This window comes from Panthera tigris, chromosome B3 (genome assembly GCF_018350195.1).
Source record: "Panthera tigris isolate Pti1 chromosome B3, P.tigris_Pti1_mat1.1, whole genome shotgun sequence".
NCBI lineage: Eukaryota > Metazoa > Chordata > Mammalia > Carnivora > Felidae > Panthera > Panthera tigris.
Window position 1 is genome coordinate 40,817,304 of NC_056665.1, and position 19,161 is coordinate 40,836,464.

At 38.9% G+C, this 19,161-nt stretch overlaps 1 protein-coding gene across 24 annotated transcripts in view; it reads left to right on the top strand.

Annotated features, from left to right (window-relative positions):
- The window catches only part of CSNK1G1 (casein kinase 1 gamma 1), a 173,684-nt gene that overhangs the window by 133,697 nt on the left and 20,826 nt on the right, over nt 1–19,161 (top strand). For 10 of the 24 annotated variants that reach the window (XR_006218573.1, XM_042988654.1, XM_042988650.1 and 7 more), the window contains 4 exons: nt 910–994; nt 1,249–1,397; nt 2,461–2,568; nt 14,666–14,776. Coding sequence is in view for 18 of the 24 variants with exons in the window: in XM_042988654.1 (XP_042844588.1) it covers nt 910–994; nt 1,249–1,397; nt 2,461–2,568; nt 14,666–14,776 (453 nt within the window). In the remaining 6 variants the exon portion in view is untranslated. Of the gene's footprint in view, nt 1–909; nt 995–1,248; nt 1,398–2,460; nt 2,569–4,864; nt 4,988–11,614; nt 12,284–13,211; nt 13,307–13,652; nt 13,796–14,665; nt 14,777–19,161 lie in introns of those variants that run through there. The other 14 variants (XM_042988660.1, XM_042988662.1, XM_042988664.1 and 11 more) reach the window with 10 other exon arrangements.

The window sequence follows — 19,161 nt, forward strand, 5'->3', positions numbered from 1 at the left end:
TCTTTTCTTTCTTTTCTTTTCTTTTTATGTTTTTATTTTAGAGGGAATGCAGGCATGCAAGCATGGGAGAGAGGCAGAGGGAGAGAGAGAGAGAGAACCAAGGCTCAATCTCACGACCTTGGAATCATGACCTGAGCTGAAATCAAGAGTCGGACTCTCAACCGACTGAGCCTCCCAGGCAGCCCTCTCCAACTTACTATAGAACACTATTGCTTAAAACTGGGTGCAGCAGCTAGGGAGAGCCTCACAAGAATCCCTTGAGGCTACACTGTTGGTCCAAGCTCCAGGAGCCTTCTGTCTATAATCCTGAACAAACTTGGTTTGCTTTGAGCTGCTGACATATATGAAACCTACCTGTTAGCCTGTTAGCCATGCCTCTATCATAGGTAACACTTTTCCCTCTGGAAGCACATTGTGGAAAGGCATTTTCTTCTACTACTTATTCTTTTTTTTTTTTTTCCCTATTCAGATTCACAGTAAATATTCTGTGGAGCCATCTGTCTGCCCCCCCCACTTAGATTAGCAATATTTTTAATCTTATAATAGAACTGATCTAAGAAGGAGAAGGCTGAATCACTTTTGAACCCCAGTGGTCATGGGAGATTACTAAGCTTCTGCAGTTTTGAAAATAACTGCTGTATGATATTTTTATTTCCTTTTCCTAACCACTCATCTCATTACATTTGATGGTGTTTATCTGAGACTACTAAATATATTTGCAAATAAAACCTTCCAGAACAGAGCAGACGTTAAATACATCATCTCTGTTACATTTCTTATTTATTAGAAAGAATATTGAGCCTAGCAATTTCTGCCAGTTTGAGTGAAGCAACCATTGCATCCCCAGACATATTGGACCTCCCATACTTGGTACCTGTTTCCAAATAACTTTCTCCCTTTGCTCTACAGGCTGATACATTAAAAGAGAGATATCAGAAAATTGGTGACACCAAAAGGAATACTCCCATTGAAGCTCTCTGTGAAAACTTTCCAGGTAGGATGCTAGAAGGACATTCCAGCCATTGTGACTAAAACTTTGAAGTAGGTAGAGACAGTGACTTGGTGTCTCTAGATAAGGGCGCTCTCTAGAAAATTCACATTTCCTTTTATTGTCATTTAGACCAAGACAGGTTTTATCACTTTCATTTGGGTCATAAGGAAAACACAAATATTCCTGACTTGGCTCAGAGCTTCTCACCATAGGAAGCATTCAGTTCATGAGCATGGCCTTTCACCTCTTTCCTACAGAAGAGATGGCAACGTACCTGCGCTATGTCAGGCGATTAGACTTCTTTGAAAAACCTGACTATGAGTATTTACGGACCCTCTTCACAGACCTCTTTGAAAGGAAAGGCTACACCTTTGACTATGCCTACGATTGGGTCGGGAGACCTATTGTAAGTATCCTGTTTTACCTCATCACTTCAGACCAGCACTACCTCGCTTGCCAGACTTTCTGCTTAAATCTATGGAAAAAACATTCCTTTGACTGTAGACCTTACGTATGCCAGCCTTTTCAGGGTGATGCCATAGGTTACAATTACCAGAGTTAGAAAGCAGGAGCAACTCCTTTATATGTTTTTAAGATTATGAACAGTATGGCCTAAGATACCAGAACTTAAGCCAGTTCTTAAGAAGAACTTTTGCTTGAATGATCCAGAAGCTGGTGCTACGTAAGCTGGTCCTGCTTCTGTAGAAGTGGAACCCAGCACCATAAGAAATTTTTTTTTATTATTCATTTTATTAAAAAAATTTTTTGTTAAATTTTATTTATTTTTGAGCATGAGCGAGGGATGGGGAGAGAGAGAGGGAGACACAGAATCTGAAACAGGCTCCAGGCTCTGAGCTGTCAGCACAGAACCTGACATGGGACTCGAGCTCATGAACCGCCAGATCATGACCTGAGCCGAAGTTGGATGCTTAACCGACTGAGCCACCCAGGCGTCCCCGTTTATTTATTTATTTTTTTTAATTTATTTATGTGAGAGAGAGATGGAGTATGAGCAGGGGAAGGGCCAAGAGAGAAGGAGAGAAAATCCAAAGCAGGCCCTGCACTGTCTGTGTGGAACCCAACTCGGGGCTTAAACTCACAAACCATGAGATCATAACCTGCATCAAAACCAAGAATTGGATGCCTAGTGGATTGACCCACCCAGGCACCCATCATGAAAAACTTTTGAATTAGTTCTTCTGGCCAGGAGTTCACAGTACCTGAGAGCAAGCTAACACATCACTGTAGGATGTTTTCTTATTTTCCAAGGTAAGCTGCTCTCTAATGAGCTATTGAGGACCAGGTGGCCTCCCTTTTGCAGATAAGCAAAGTGAGAAGACTTGAAACTGCCCATCATGACTGAAAACAACAATTAACCACTGTTTTATTAGAATTGGAATGATGCTCTCCTTTGCAGAGTCATTAAGTCAGGCCCATCTTCCATTTGACTTTTTGTTATATTTTTCCAGCCTACTCCAGTAGGGTCAGTTCATGTAGATTCTGGTGCATCTGCAATAACTCGAGAAAGCCACACACACAGGGATCGGCCGTCACAGCAACAGCCTCTGCGAAATCAGGTATGTGCTGGACCTTCCTTGTTTCAGACATTCTACTTCTTACTAAAACCAAAATTTTTCGGCTTCTCTGCCTAAGTGTATATACTGAAATTAAATACAAAGGACTTGCCTTTGCTCAAGCATGTGGGGTGGCATTCCAGCATCCCTGGGTGCTATAACGGTACTGAGGTGTGGTCAGGCACCTGATATGAAGTATCCAGTCAAGAGAATTAGGACTTGTCCAAGTCTGTTGGCTGAAAGGGACCATCTGCCACAGGCCCGAAAGACCTCCTGAACCACACAGGATTAACAGGGTAGCCCATTTTGGGTCTCATCTGTAGTCCAGTGTGGGGTACTCTCACTGGTGCTGGGGTGGCTTTTGGTCGTCTTTATTTATTTGTTTAAAAAAATTTTTTTTAATGTTTATTTATTTTTGAGAGAGACAGAGACAGAATGCGAGTGGGTTAGGGGCAGAGACAGAGGGAGACACAGAATTCGGAAGCAGGCTCCAGGCTCTGAGCTGTCAGCACAGAGCCCGACGTGGGGCTCGAACTCACGAGCTGTGAGATCATGACCTGAGCCGAAGTTGGACACTCAACCAACTGAGCCACCCAGGTGCCCCGATTGTCTTTATTTAGTTTTGTTTTTGTTTTCTGATTAAGAAGAGTGGGTAATTTGGACTTCTAGCTGACCTGGGCATAAACTGGCACCTCTGTTCCACCTCTCCTCCTGTCCCCATGTGAATTCTAGAGCTGGCCAAGTAAAGTGAAGATTCACCTTTGCTTTAGGCCACTGTAGAGGAGACCATGCCATCCATCCTTCAGTGTTCATGGTTTGAGAAACTAATGGTCTATGTGAGAGGCTTCTCTCAGCCTAAAGACAGAGGAGGCAAACACACAAAAATCAGCAAATTTGACAATATTTGAAGAAAGATGTCACTGATTGGGAAGGAAATATGACAACTTTCATCTTTATATCATATACAATTGACCCTTGAACAGCACAGGTTTGAACTGTGTGGGTCTACTTATATACAAATTTTTAAATAAATATAGTATAGTATTGTAAATGTATTTTCTCTTCCTTATGATTTTTTAATAACATTTTCTTTTCTTAATCCTTATTTTAAGAAAACAATATAATGAGTATAACATACAAAGTATGTGTTTATCAAATGTTTATGTTGTTGGGAAGGCTTCTGGTCAACAGTCAGCTATTAGTAGTTAAGTTTTGGGGGAGTCAGAAGTTATATGGAGATTTTCAACTTCACAGTGGTTAGTGCCCCTAACCCCCACGTTGTGTTGTTCAAGGGCCAGCTGTACGTTGCTAAGAGAAAACTGAAGACCCCAGTAGATAAATAAGCAAAGGATAATAAACAGATACACAACATGTTCACTCATTATCAACTCTCAAATTAACTCGTAACCCTGACCTCACGTTTTAATATTCACAGACATATTTATAATGAAATGCAAAAATGCTTATTTCAGATGCACATATGAGAAAGTACATAGGTTAACAATAGCGTATAGAAGTACATACACACAGGGAACATCTGACAGGCTTAGTCAGAAAAGCACGTGATTCTTGGTTTCACGGTCGTGAGTTTGAGCCCCACGTTGGGTGTAAAGATTACTTAAATAAATAAAATTTAAAAATTTTTTCTAAAAAGAAAGAACACACACATGTACAGTGAAGTACATACACAAATATGGATAGACTCACCAATAAGCACATATTCTTGGCAAAATGTATGTCTTGGTAAGAAAAAAGTATAAAGGAGGGAAATCTGTGTATTTAGTAGCTAAGAGAGAGTAGACAGGCAAAAAGGTGGGGTTTAGCAAATCACATACACTAATTGGATCCATAGTTACATGCTTTAATCAAAGTAGTTGGCTAAGAATTACAATTTGACTGGCTTCTGATTGACACAGAATACTGTTGATTCTGTGGTTGTTCTCTTCTACCTCTCTTGTTAAAAGTGTAGCTGAGTGCACACTTAAACTGACACTCTGAGACGTGGCTCTGGACTTTGAAAATCCAGAATCAATTATTGGAATCCATTTTAAGAAAACAAGCTACAATATAGATTAAGTTATGTGCATAAAATTGTCACAGTGTCACTTGAAACAAACGTTTTAGAAATGATCCACTTATTATAAGGGAATGGTTATGGATCCAGCTGAAATCTTTTAGCAAAAAAACTGGGTTATAATAAGGTAAATTGTAGTGGGCTTATTCAGTAGAATATTATGTAGCCACTTAAAATAATATTTAGGAAAACTTGTAGCAACCTGAAAATGTTTATGGTTTGTAGGGTGAAGAAATCAGAGTACAAAATTAGAATGACAGCATGATTTCCCCTCGGGGAAAGGGCAAATGAAAAAATCAGTGGAAGGAGATAATGCCAACATATTAGAAGAAACAGATAATATTGTAGGTAATATTTTTCCAGACTATTCTATGAAGAAGTTACATTATCCTATAATGAAAAATGCACTTAAATAGAAAAGGTATGGAAAGGAAAAAAATCAGTAGTCAGTAGTGAAGTCCACATAATCGGCATATCTGCCCGAGTACTCATGTTTTCAGAATATTTCAAATTAAAATAGGTATTTCCTATAGTTTTCCATGTCTTTTCTGCTTCAGTGAATTCTTAATCAATGCTGCTGTTTTGATTGGATTTTTAAAGTATGGGAAAAAGAGATGTTGAAAACCTGGATTGCCAGGGTGAAAAAATTAGTCAAAGCTAGTATCTGAGTAGAAATACGCTGATTTTCAGTGTACTTTTTAAAAAATTATTTATTTATTTATTTATTTATTTATTTATTTATTTATTTATTTATTTATTTATTTATTTTGAGAGAAGAGCAAGCAGGAGAGGGGCTGAGGGAGGGTGGAAGGGAGAGAGAGAGAGGGAGGGAGGGAGGGAATCCCAAGTAGGCTGTATGCCCAACATGGGGCCCTATGTGGAACTCAGTCCCACAGCCCTGGAATCATGACCTGAGCTGAAATCAAGAGGCAAACGTTTAAACTGAGTGAGCTACCCAGGTGCCCCTCAGTGTACATTTAAGTGAAGGGTCTTTAAACTAGTGTGTATAATTAGGAAATCTTACTGCAGTGCAATAATAAGCTTCTTTCTGAAGAATTGAATCTTGAAATTCTCTCTGATTTTTTTCTTTTTAGGGTTTTTAGTATCCCTTGGCTGCTAAGGGATTGAAATTCCCCACATTAATGCAAATTTTATACCTCTCTCCCAGCAGGATTCTGAATCCTTGCTGGGTTGAATTCTTTCTGCACTCTGCCCTGTGGGTAAATGTATTTCTAGTATCTGTTCTACCTTTACACTGTGTCTTAGTCTGTGTCTCTTTGCTTTTATTCCATCTTTAGGGTTGTTTTCTTATGTTTTTAGGGTTTTTTGCTTGTTTTTTCAGAAAAATTGCGGCCAAATATGTCCTTTACATTACTCCAAGAATTGAAAGAAGTATGTTATTTTTTGGATTGGTACTTTTCAAGTTTTGTAATCAGCAAAAGAAGAAAGTAAAATCTCTCTTTGAGAGATCCTGACAAGTATTAACCTCACTTTAGGGGCAGCTAACTTTTTCTCAGCAGCTTTGACTACATAAGTCTAGCTGGAGACCTGCTCTGTGAAAGTATGTCCTGGGGATACCAAGATAAGTAGGGAGTCGTTGTCCTCAAAGAATTGCCACGTAGATCAGCCAAGTAGCCAGATAACCGTAACACAAGGCAGAACAGAGAAGTTCCCCAAGTTTCAAATTACCATCATCAGAGATTGGAAGAAGAAGACATTTCACCTAGTTTGAGCGTGACAGAGTTTCATGAAAGAAGGTGCATTTGAAGTGCTCTTGGAAGAGTAACGTGGACATGAAAGAGGCATTCCATGCGAAAAGGAAATATGAGCAACAAGAAGTTATTTAGTTCATTTTCCTAAAATATATGGTGTGAATAAAGGAGACAAGGCTAGGAAAATTATCTTGGAGCCATTTGATGAAGTTCCTGGAATGATGGGCTGGAGAGTTGATACTTAGTTTCAGTAGGGAATAGGTAGGTACTAAAGGTTTATGAACAGAGAGGAGTGATGTGATCAAAACTTGGCTTTAGAAGTTTTTTGGCATAGAACATAATAATGGCTTGACAGCCAGCCTGGAGACAATTAAGAATGCAGTGCATCCACTTCGGAGGTTAAGGGGGCCTAGATGGGCTGTAGCAGTGAAAAAATGATATAAGGGTGTGATCTGCGAGACTTGGTAGCCCACATGCATGTCAAGATGGAGGGAGAAGGATGAGTCAGAGTAGTTGCTGAGATTTTGAAGCCTGAATAACTGGGGGGTAGGTGGTACAATTACTGGAAATGGGAAAGTTGGGGGAGAAACTTCTTTGGAGTTTGATTTTAGGCATCTTGAGTTTTTGTCACGTTTTGTTTTGTTTTGTTTTGTTTTGTTTTGTTTTGTTTTTGAAAGAGAGAGAGCACACGTGCATGTGCAAAGGAGGGGCGAAGAGAGAATCTTAAGCAGGCTCCACACCCAGCAAAGAGTTGACTTGGGGTTTGATCCCATCACCTGTGCCGAAATCAACAGTCAGATGGTCAACCGACTGAGCCACCCGGGTGCCCCTAGGCATCTTGACTTTTAAATACTAGCAGTGTATTCCAGCTGAAGGTGGCCAACACGCAGAGGAGGACTTTCAAAAAAAAACAAAAAACAGTGACATATTTGGAAGTCAGAGCTTGGAGGTAACATTGATGATAGTGCCAACAGAGTCTCATTCTGGGTAAATCTGCTCTTCAGTTGTGGTGGAGGAGTGAGACTGGAGATGAACAGGCTGTTTAGTCCTATACTTAGAGTAGGAGGAGAAAGAAGGGGAGCTCAGAACTTGATTTTAGCTTAGCCCAAGGCTTTGGCCATAGGACATTTAACCTTTTGGGTGGGGCCTCAGCTTTCTTAAATGTAAGCCTATAAATAAGGGTAGAGATTTTTGTTGCTTTGTTCATTGCTATCTCCCTAACACCTAAAAACAACGTCTACAGTAGTAATTGTTTAAATGAATGAGTGAATGAATGAATGAATCTGTCAAATGAGCATAGATGAAGTCAGATGTCTGTTTAAAATATAGATTTTTATTTAACCTTCCATGAAAAATAAATTGCAAGCTTTTCTTCCTACTTGTTTTCTGTTTCCACAAAGATCCATTCTGCCTCCTTTGGCAGCCCGAGTAGGGCTAGACTGTCCTGAAGATGAAGGATGTTAAAAAAATAATAAAATAGGCTCTTGCTGCGAAGTAAGTTCGGGCAGTTGTATTCGTTCTCTTCCATTACAATGAGAATTTTCAGAGAAAATAGGCTTTGCTATTCTAAATTGTAGGTATATTGAATTGAGTACTATTTGGTTCCTAGATGCAGTGATAGATCTCAAATATGGTTCCCAAAGAACTGCATTTAAACCCACCTACATAGGGGCATCTGGATGGCTCAGTTGGTTAAGCATCCGACTTCGGCTCAGGTCATGATCTCATGGTTTGTGGGTTCGAGCCCTGTGTCATGCTCTGTGCTGACAGCTCAGAGTCTGGAGCCTGTTTCAGATTCTGTGTCTCCCTCTCTCTCTGTCCCCCTCCTGCTTGCCCTCTGTCTCTCAAAAATAAATAAACGTTAAAAAACATTTTTTTAATAAAAAAAATACTAAACTCACCTACATATACTAAATCTGTTTTTTACAACTATGTTAATATCAGATGTTTAAGAACATTTTTTTTAATGTAAATTTTACCCAGCTAGGGAACTATAATCAAATCATGAGTTTGGATAGAACAAATACTGATAAAAGCTAGATCAATTTAGAAAATTACCAATGGATTTGTCTTTTCTGTTATTTTCCCCTTGGTATTTGTCCTTTCCCAGGTCCAAAGATGGTAAATCTTACCATGGCTGTGGTTCCTCTGTAAAGAACCATCCATTAGGAAGGGGTTGAAAAATAGTTCTGCCTCTTTTTACCTGGCAAAGCTTCCCTTTGCATTCTCCGATCAAATGTGATCAGGAAGTAAGTCCTGGCGGTATCCAGAGATCTAATTTGGAGTGCAGTGTATTGCACTGTTGAAGGTTTTATTCATTGTGTTTGCTCAGTGTGCTAGATGTAGAATCTTGCATTGACTAGGATGTGCGTGCAGGAGTATGCTTCCTGCTCTTTCTAAATCTAAGCCTGTGGCAGTCCTTACTCAAGTAAATGCTATACACATGGCTACCATGGTTCAGCAATTTTGATAGTTACATAGGTTTCTTTGGGCATATGAAGAAGGGGTACTTGACCTAGGAGGTTAGGGAGAACAGATCTGTTTTCAGGTTGGAAAGAGTCACATTGGTCATCAAGAACTGTTAAACTCTATCAGACATGGTATCCTAACATCATAATATTGAATAGCACTTACTCATTTTTATATGTACAATATGTGTTCAGGGGAAATAATTTTATTTTTGTAATTTTCTACTCGGTGAACTGTTCATTTACAAATTATCAAGTTTGGCTGAGCAGGAAAATATGAATCAAATGTCAGAAAAGCCGATCTCTCATCCATCTAAAAGAACCATATTTAAACTAACTCAGTACCTTATAAACACACAAGAAATGAGCAATAAAACTGGAAAGTGTCGAGTCATGTTGAGTTTTGAAGGTGTTCCCCCAGTAAAAGTGTTTCAAGGGCACCTGGCTGGCTCAGTGTGGAACATGCACCTCTTGATGTTGAGGTTGTGAGTTAAAGCCCTACGTTGGATTTAGAGATTACTTAAAAGTAAAATCCTTTAAAAAAAAAAAATTAGTTCAGATTTGTTTGTATCTTGACTCCCAAGAGATGAGATTAAAGGGATGTAAAGCCTTAGAAAAGTATGTTGTGGTTTAGTGCTGTGGTGCTTACTGGAAGAAGCTTGTTATAAACATAGCTTTTCCAAAGGAGAGATTAAGCCAGGTTGCTAAGTAGCCAAGATGGCCAAAGATCTTGCTAAAATGAATATCTTTATAGATTCTTTTGAAAGTCCAGTGGCTTTGGAAAAAACAAAAGTTGATTAATTCTCCATTCACTTCTTTTGACATAATACTACTTCGTTTTCAGCAAGGTTCATAGTTTGTTAGTTGAAGAGGCAGATGAGTGTGCTCAGAGAAAGTTTACGTCCCTTTGACCTGTGTGTAATTTCCTAACTTGCTGCCTGCTGTCTAGCAGGAACTTGGGTATAGAGATTGTACTTTCATCCTGTCACCCTCCAGCATAGAGCCCTGTGCAGAATGGGGCTGTCCCTCCTCATTTCTGGGACCTTTATCCAAAGGGAGACATCAAAACAAGGAAGTGTAAAGAAAACTGAAATTCAGTCATTTTCTTACCTTCTCCCATTTGTCACCTATTTGCTGCTACTCACCTCTGCTCTAATCCTATATTCCATATTAAAAGTTCTCTTTGTGCAGTGGTCCCTGGCTAGCTTAGTCAGTGAAGCACGTGACTCTTGATCTGAGGGTCACAAGTTCAAACTCCATGTTAGACATGGAGCCTACTTAAAAATTATAAAAGTTTTGTGCAGTCTTCAATATTTTGTATTTCAGCAGACATCTTGTGTTGTAGGAAGGCGAATGTGGAGTAGTCCTACCTAGATAAGTCATCCTTCTCTAGTTGTGGCAGGATGGGGATTGAAGGGTGGCTTCTACCCTTTTGAATAAGAATAAGCAGGGGCGCCAGGGTGGCTCAGTCGGTTGAGCTTCTAACTTCGGCTCAGGTCATAATCTCACAGTTCATGGGTTCAAGCCCTGCATTGGGCTCTGTGCTGACAGCTCAGTCTCGAGCCTGCTTCAGATTCTGTGTCTCCTTCTCTATCTGCCCCTCCCCTGCTCACACTCTGTCTCTTGAAAATAAATAAATGTTAAAAAAAATTTTTTTAATAAGAATAACCAGGGTTTGAGTAGTGTTTCAGACCTCTGGAATGGTTCCGTGATTTTTCTCAGAGCTTCGCAGAATTGACACTACTGTCTCTGTGGGCCTGCATTTATTGAATTTGGGAATAATCCCTCCCAGGTTATCAGTGATTTTCCAACATCTCTGATCTTCACTATCAAGGTTGTAGAATACAAGAAGGCATTGTTTACACACACAGCAGGTTGCGTGGAATCATCCTTGTCTGGCACAGAAATTTGGTTCTATTTCATGAACTTAACAGAAGAAAATTTTTTAATTTTGTTGAAGTATACACTTCAGTAACCTTGCCACCTTTTAAAAATTTCATACCTAAGGTCAAATATGCTCCAGAAAAATTTCTTGAGGTATTTCTTGCCCCATTTTTTTCTCCTTACATCTTATCCTATTACATTAAAAAAAATTTTTTTTTAGTGTATGTGCTGCCAAAGCAAGCACAAAAAAATTGTTTTTCATCTTGGAAGTGTGGTAAGACAATGTAATCTAGTGTATTCATTGCTAAGTTTTTGGTACTACTCAGTCTCTATTTTTGCTAATTATAGCTTAAGACTGTAATTATATAATGAGGCCTAGAACACCAGCATGTGAAACCAAAATGTTCTGTTTAGGTGGCACCTTATAGAGTACTTTGGAAGCCATAAAGTGAAATGGAGAAAGTTCTTTATAAATATAATCAAAATTAACTTTTCAGAATAACTATATAACTTTATATAATGAATGGAATTCAATGATTTATTTGCTGCAACAGGAGAAAAATGTTTGCCTGCCTTTTGTTTCAGAACAGGAGCTTTATCTCTGATAAGTATTGGAAAGAATTTTCAAGCCATAGATGGTATCTGAGATGTTTTCAGAGAGTATTTTCCTGCCCTCTTGTGTCATTGTCCCCAGTGTCTGTCTGTTAATCCCTGCTAGATGACTGCTGGGAGAGATTCGTTTCCTCTGCCCTAAATCATGGGTGGTGGTTTTGACTTTTTACACCAGGCTCCTCGGTGTTTCCCCTTAAGTAACTTTTGTTAGCTTTGTCTTTGATTTATGTTATGCTGGATCGCCACTTTCTTATTTCCATGTTCATCTACTGGATAGTAAACCAAGCATTTCCACACAGGTAATGCAATCCCAACAGAAGATTTTAAAGCGTTCCCCCCAAGGAATTCCTACTGCTTGAGATTCCTGCTCCTGCCTTTGGGGATTTACACACTCCATGTGGACCTTTGCCTTTCAAGTAATGCAGAGAAATTGATATTGCTGAGTGACTCTTCTGTCCATCGAAGCTCCTGATTGCCTTTTAGATAGACATGTGTGCATGAGTGGTCTTTGAGAGTGAAAAGTTCACATGCCGATCTCCTCTCCTGGTTTGCTTAGTAGGACTATATCCTGTGCTGATTCTGCCCAGTCCTAATCCCCTGTACACAGCATTGCCTAGAATACCTATCAGGTACACAAGCAGAACACTGTACTTGTCAAGATTCCTCAGTTTCATCTAGTTCCTGGGCACGCAGTTGCTTTCTAAAACTGGCAAATGACCCTTCCTCCTTTATCAACTTATATATACCAGTCTAAGCCCTTAAATTCTAGAAGGGAATAGCCACAGAGTTTAGTATTATGATGAAAAGTAATTCCCGAAGTGATGAACCGACAACCGCAGGTTCACATCTGTCTCTTGGTTTTGTTGCTTTCAGTGGATATAGAAGTCACTGGAGGGCAGTAGTCTGGTGCAGTGTGTTCTTCATTCATCACAGTGGAAGCATTTAGGAAGCAGCCTGGAATTGTTAACATTGTTTTTCTCTTTTTAAAAGATAAATAACACATTGCTTTAATGATGGAGATGGAGTATGACTTTAGGCCTTTGGAAAATGTCTTGCTATTTTTGAAATCCAGCCATAAATGTTCATTCTTTGAATAAGTTATGTATTTAGCTAGAATGAATATAAATAACTACATAGTCCTGTGAATCAGCCAGTAGCATCAAACCAGACTTCTGATATGTGTTTCAGTAAAAAATGGAAATAGTAGTTGATCAGCTGTCCAGGTTTTGTTAAACTTAAAAGCATATGAGTTTTATACGTACATTTCTTGCCATTTTCATTCAGTTTTATCTGCCTTAAAAACAAGCGCAAAACAGAGCATTCATGAGAAAAGTAATCACATTAAATATTTTATCATGGAACTCAAAACAACACCGAATGGCTTATAAATGTGTGGATATTGTTTAAACATTTAAAGTTTTTGAGAACTGACAGTTGTTCATAGTAGTTTAGGAGCTTAAGTAAAGTCCTAGAGAGAACTAAAGAAGCTATCACTAATACAAAATAGTTATTGATATTACTTATAGTATTAGAACAGATTTATTCTCAGGGCACCTGGCTGGCTCAGTTGGTAGAGTGTGCAACTCTTGATCTTTGGGTTGTGAGTTCGAGCCCCACATTGAGTGTAGGGATTATATAAAAAAAATAAAAGATTCAAAAAAAAACCTGATTTATTCTCAAATCTCTAGTAATAAGATATGAGAACTAAGAGTATGTTATAAACCACAGTCTTATTTTGAAAAGTGAAACATCTGAACCTCTGTTGGCAGAAATAGTTGGAGGGACAGATATTTTGGGTACTTTTGATTCTCAAATGTGACTAGAGGTATAGAGAGCCAAACCCCTCTTTGGTTAGAGAATATAGCAAGCAAATTAATACAAGCTGCCTCCTTACAGAATATGCTCATTCCATGAGGAATATCAGAAAACATGGCCAAGATCCTTTACAGTGCTGTTACCCATGCGGCTTCATATTACATTAATAAAGATGAGTAAGTTTTAGCTGGTATATGAGGCTTGGGTTTGTTGTTGTTCTTTTAATGTAAAAAGTTTTTTTAGTGACTTACACTTGAGCTTTACACAACTCTTGTCAATGAGATACAGAAGACGGAGACTGAGTATGAGTCTCAAACCACCACTTCTTTCTTTTTCTTTTTTATAAAATGCACCATTGATAGCTGTGAACATCTCTAAGATTTATTGCATCCTTGCTGGTTTTCGTGCAGAGCAGCAATATCACATCCCAACCCCTGCTGCTGTTTATATCAGCAGCAATTAAAATTTGATTTACCCATCCCTCATTGCTGCCTCTCCAACTCCTCATTTTTCATTTTGTAGAGCCTTAGGACTGTTACAGCTGAGCATCATGATGTTAACACCTCCTCAGCCATCTGGTACAGGGGAAGAGGCACCTAAACAGATTCTTCAGAACAAAAATCACAAATGAGCAAGATCAGAATAGTATGAGATCTAAAAAGCAGGTAAAGAAGGAATGAAGAGAGCCTGAATGACAGCAGAACTGAAAGCAGAACTCAAAAAGGTTTTGGATTGAAAGCCCTCCTTTTTCTGGGGGAAAGATCTGCCTTTTGATTTCTCGAGGAAAATAATTCATAGTAGTCCTATCTAAAACTATTTGTAATTCCAGACTAGAGGCCATTAGCTAGAGGAAGCAGGAAAACATTGTAGCCTTACCCACCGCCACCCCCCTCCCCAGCCCCGCCATCTTTTCATGTTCTTGACCTGTGAACCTGTTTTGAAGAGATACTTTTTTCATTCTCTTAGATAAGAAAGTATTTTCCAGCCACTGCCACTGCTCATTTTATTGTATTTGAAAGTCTTGTGGAGGTTTATGTTGAGAGTGGTAAACTCCCTAAAAGCCATATTATCTTGATTCCTAATGCTAGGAATTTTCTGTATTGACTACTGTCTATTTAGGTAGATCTTTAATCAGTGAAATGATTTGTAAGTATGATTGTTCCTTTGTCCAATAGCCTTAACATTCTGAATTTGATCTGCTTAGTGGCTACTGAAATTTTACTAATATGGAAGCTAAAATTGATTCCAGCTTTTTGGTGGTTCCCTGGTGGTCCCCCCCCACCCTTTTGGTGATTATTGTTTTTCTGTGTCTGGGTGAGGATGGTGTGCTGTAGAGTGTCATGTGTTGGCTCATTGGGCTGCAGTGAATGTAGCCAAGCTAACTTTTTTCCAGTGCTTTGCAGCGGTTGTTAGTTTAAAATCCAAAACGAAAACAAAACCCTCAGGGACACTAATGTACTTGATTTTGTTATTGCTTGCTGTTGCTTCACCTTTCCTTCCATATCTTGCTCTCATGCTTCCTAATGCCTGAGCAGACTGCATCGTCAGAGCGCCGAGGAGAGTGGGAAATCCAGCCCAGCCGGCAGACCAATACCTCGTACCTGACGTCTCACTTGGCTGCAGACCGCCATGGGGGATCAGTGCAGGTACTTACTGCCTTTATTGCCTTTTCTTGGCCTTCTCAGCTTGGCTGGTGGAATGTTGACTTGCTTCTGAAACTTTGGTTCCTTTAAAAAGGAAACTTACTGCAAGGTTGAGCTGTTTCTATAGTTAACTGAATATCTATGTGCTAATTTTCTGCCTAAGTAGACTTGGAAGAATCACTGGATGAGATGATTGTTGGTTGTCATTGACTAAGAAACATCTCTGTGGTTTCTGATACTGATTTCTGGTTAAACTTGTCCTACAACCTTGATACAACTCATGATAAACTGTAAAAATAACGTCAAGGTACAAGTATGTTAGTGTCAAGTATGTGAATTTTAAAGACTTGAAATGTATAAAGTAAGTATTTTTTGGATAGAGGACTGCATATGTAGCTCATTTCATGATGATATGTGCCTTAGCACGTAACGTGAGAATGCTAATTGGTCCAAGCCAACCATTTTTGAATGCGTACCCAAGAAGTTGGGCTGTTTCTTTTTTCTTTCTGGAAAAAGTGTGGTCTTGGGGAATTATTTCTGATTTCATTTGGACTGTTTTGAAGCTCTGTTGTCTCTAGTACATAAGAATATCTTGCGTCTCTTTACTTTTCTTATATGTCACTGTTTTAATAATCTTAACTCAAATACATCTTTCATACTATTAAGTGACACCACCAGTTGGGGCACACAGGTGAACTCAGAGCTACCAAATCATATAAAGGGATAGACAAACCTTTTACATGTAGAAATGCATTTTGATAGGCTTGATTGTCTAGCATATGCTTTTTTATATGAAGTGATGCTCTGAAGATCGTGTTATTCACAGGAAGTCAGGAGACAGCTGTGGTTCTGTAGAAAAAAACAAAAAAAAAATCAGAAAAACAGGAACATCTAGGTAAAAAAAGTCTGTGTTCTAGGAAGCCACAGAACCCTAGATGCTCTCTCCCACCCCAGCAAAGACCAAAGACTTATTCTTTGCTAAGGGCAAAATAGAGGGGCTATGGATAAGAGGAAATGAGGCACATTTTGAGGGAGGGGTGCTATCCTGAAGAAAAGGTACAGACGCTAAATGAATGTGTGATCCATACTTAAATACTTAAAAGTACTGCAAAGGACTGTAGTCTTTGCAGTCTCCCACTTGTGTAATTATTTTTAAGTTTATTTTTTTAACTTTGAGAGAGAGCGAACAAGAGAGGGACAGAGAGTGAGAGAGATTGAATCCCAAGCAGGCTCCACACTGCTAGCATGGCACCTGATGCAGAGCTCGAACTCACTGACCATGAGATCAGGACCTGAGCCAAAATCAAGAGAGAGATGCTTAACCAACTGAGCCACCCATGTACCCCTGCAGTCTCTCACTTTTAAGTATAGGCAACAGATGGAGGATTATCAGATTCCTGAGGAAAGCCTTTAATAAAAAAGGGACCGAAGCAAACAACAACAGTAACAACAACAACAAAAACTTCATTATTAATATCCCCACAGACAGAAGATATTGCAACTATGAAGTAAGGATAGGATGCTATTTTAAAAAGGAACATTGCAAGAACAAATTAAAAAGAAAAAACAGCTCTTGGAAACTAAAAACATAATAAAAACTTTAAAACTGAAGAGTTTGGAAGATAGAGTTATAAGGAAGGCTCCCAGAAAAAAGATGGAGGTTAAAATGGTAGAAAACATTTCTCAAAAAAAAAAAAAAAAAAGAACTACCATGCAACCTAGTAATTCCACTTCTGGATATTTGTCCAAAGAAGATGAAAACACTTAACTGAAAAAGGTATGTGCACCTCTGTGTTTATTGAAGCATTATTTACATTACCCAAGGTATGGAAGCAACCCCAAGAGTCTATCGATAGATGAATGGGTAAAGAAGATGTGGTACACACGTGTGCATGCATGCACACACACATACACATGCATTGCACTATTAGTCGTCCATAAAAAAGAATTAAATCTTGCCATTTATGACAACATGGGTGGACCTAGAGGCTTTTGTGATAAATGCAATATGTCACACAGAGAAAGACAAATACCATATGATTTCACTCATCTGCGGAATCAAAAAAAAAAAAAACACACAAACCAGAAGCAGACTTATAAATATGAGAACAAATTGATAGTTGCCAGAGGGGAGGCAAAAAGGTGAAGAGGATTAAGAGGTATAAACTTCCAAACTCAACACCCAAAAAACAATTCAGTGAAGAAATGGGCAAAGACATGAATAGACACTTTCCCAAAGAAGACATCCAACAGACACATGGAAAGATGCTCAACATCACTCATCATCAGGGAAATAGAACTCAAAACCACAATGAGATACCACTTTACACCTGTCAGAATGGCTGAAATTAACAATTTAGGCAACAACAGACGTTGGCGAGGATGCAGAGAAAGAGGAACCCTTTTGCACTGCTGGTGGGAATGCAACCTGGTGCAGCCACCCTGGAAGACAGTATGGAGGTTCCTCAAAAAATTAAAAACAGAATTACCCTGCAACCCAGCAATTGCACTACTAGGTATTTATCCAAAGGATACAAAAATGCTGATTTGAAGGGGCACTGTCAACAATAGCCAAAATATGGAAAGAGCTCAAATGTCCATCGACTGACGAATGGATAAAGGAGATGTGGTATTATAATGGAATATTACTTGGCAATCTAAAAGAATGAAATCTTGCCATTTGCAACAATGTGGATGGAACTAGAGTGTATTATGCTAAGCAAAAGACAAATATATGATTTCGCTCATGTGGTGTTTAAGAAAGAAATATGAGCATAGGGGAAAGGAAGCAAAAATAAGATAAAAACAGAGAGGGAGACAAACCATAAGAGACTCTTAAATACAGAGAACAAACTGAGGGTTGCTGGTGGGATGTTGGGCAGGGGGATGGGCTAAATGGGCAATGGGCATTAAGGAGGGCCCTTGTTGGAATGAGCACTGGGTATTATATGTAAGCGATGAATCACTAAATCCTATTCATGAAATCATTATTATGTTATTATTATGTATGTTAACTGACATTGATTTAAATAAAAAATAAATAAAAAGGTACAAACTTCCCATTAGAAAATAAGTAAGTCAAAGGGATGAAAAACAGCACAGGGAATATAGCCAATAATGTAATAACTTTAGGGCACCTGGTTGGCTGTCAGTAGAGCATGCGGCTCTTGATATCAGGGTCATAAGTTTGAGTCCCACATTGGGCACAGAGATTTAAAAAAAAAATTTTTTTTAATCATATAATAACTGTATGGTGACAGAGGGCAATATACTTATTGTGGTGAGCATTTTGTAATGTAGATCATTGTTAAATCAGTACGCTATACACCTGAAACTAATATATGTCAACTATACTTCAATTAAAAAAAATTTAAAATGATTTTAAAAATGAAATAATACAAACAATGTAAGATTTAAAGTTCAGGAGGTCTAATTTCTTAATGGGAATTCCAGAGAGAGAACAGAGAAAGTGGGGTAGAGGAAATCATTAACAAAATAATTCCCCAGAACTCATAAAGACTTGTTTCCAGATCAGAAGGGCCTACTGAGTGCCCAGCATAATGGATGATAGAACCACACCAAGGTACATCATTGTGAAATTTCAGAACATTGAGGACAAAGAGAAGATCTTTTGAGCTTCCAGAAAGAGAAACAGTCAACATGCAAAGAAAGGATCAGGAATTAGCGTAGCTTCAAATTTCTGAATAAGCAGTTCTGGAAGCTAGAAGGCAATGAACAATGCTTTCAAAATTCTAAGAGAAAATTATTTCCAGTGTGGAATTCTATACTCAGCCAAACTGTCAGTCTGGTTGGAATATAGAAAAAGCTGTTTTCAAAAATTTGTGCTCTTAAAAATTTTACTTCTCAGGGCACCTGGGTGGCTTGGTCGGTTAAGCGTCCGACTTCGGCTCAGGTCATGATCTCACGGTCCGTGAGTTCGAGCCCTGCGTCGGGCTCTGTGCTGACAGCTCAGAGCCTGGAGCCTGTTTCAGATTCTGTGTCTCCCTCTCTCTCTGCCCCTTCCCTGTTCATGCTCTGTCTCTCTCTGTCTCAAAAATAAATGTTAAAAAAAAAAAATTTTTTTTTTTTAAATTTTACTTCTCGTGTACCCTTGTGCACTGTGAAAATGAGTGAATAAACCAATGAAGAGGAATATATGGGATCCAGGAAATAAGATCTGACACATGAAAGAAGTGAAGGGACTCCCCAGTACAATGGTCAAGTTAGGAGATCCCAGAAAGACAGCAGTGCACCAGTAGAAGAGGATAGCCTGTCCCAAACATAGGTGTTCAGGGGGCCTTGAGAACAATTTTACCAAGATGATGAAATGACTAGGATACCAATTTGTCAGAATATCTTGAAAGCAGCTGGGTAGATAAATGACAGAG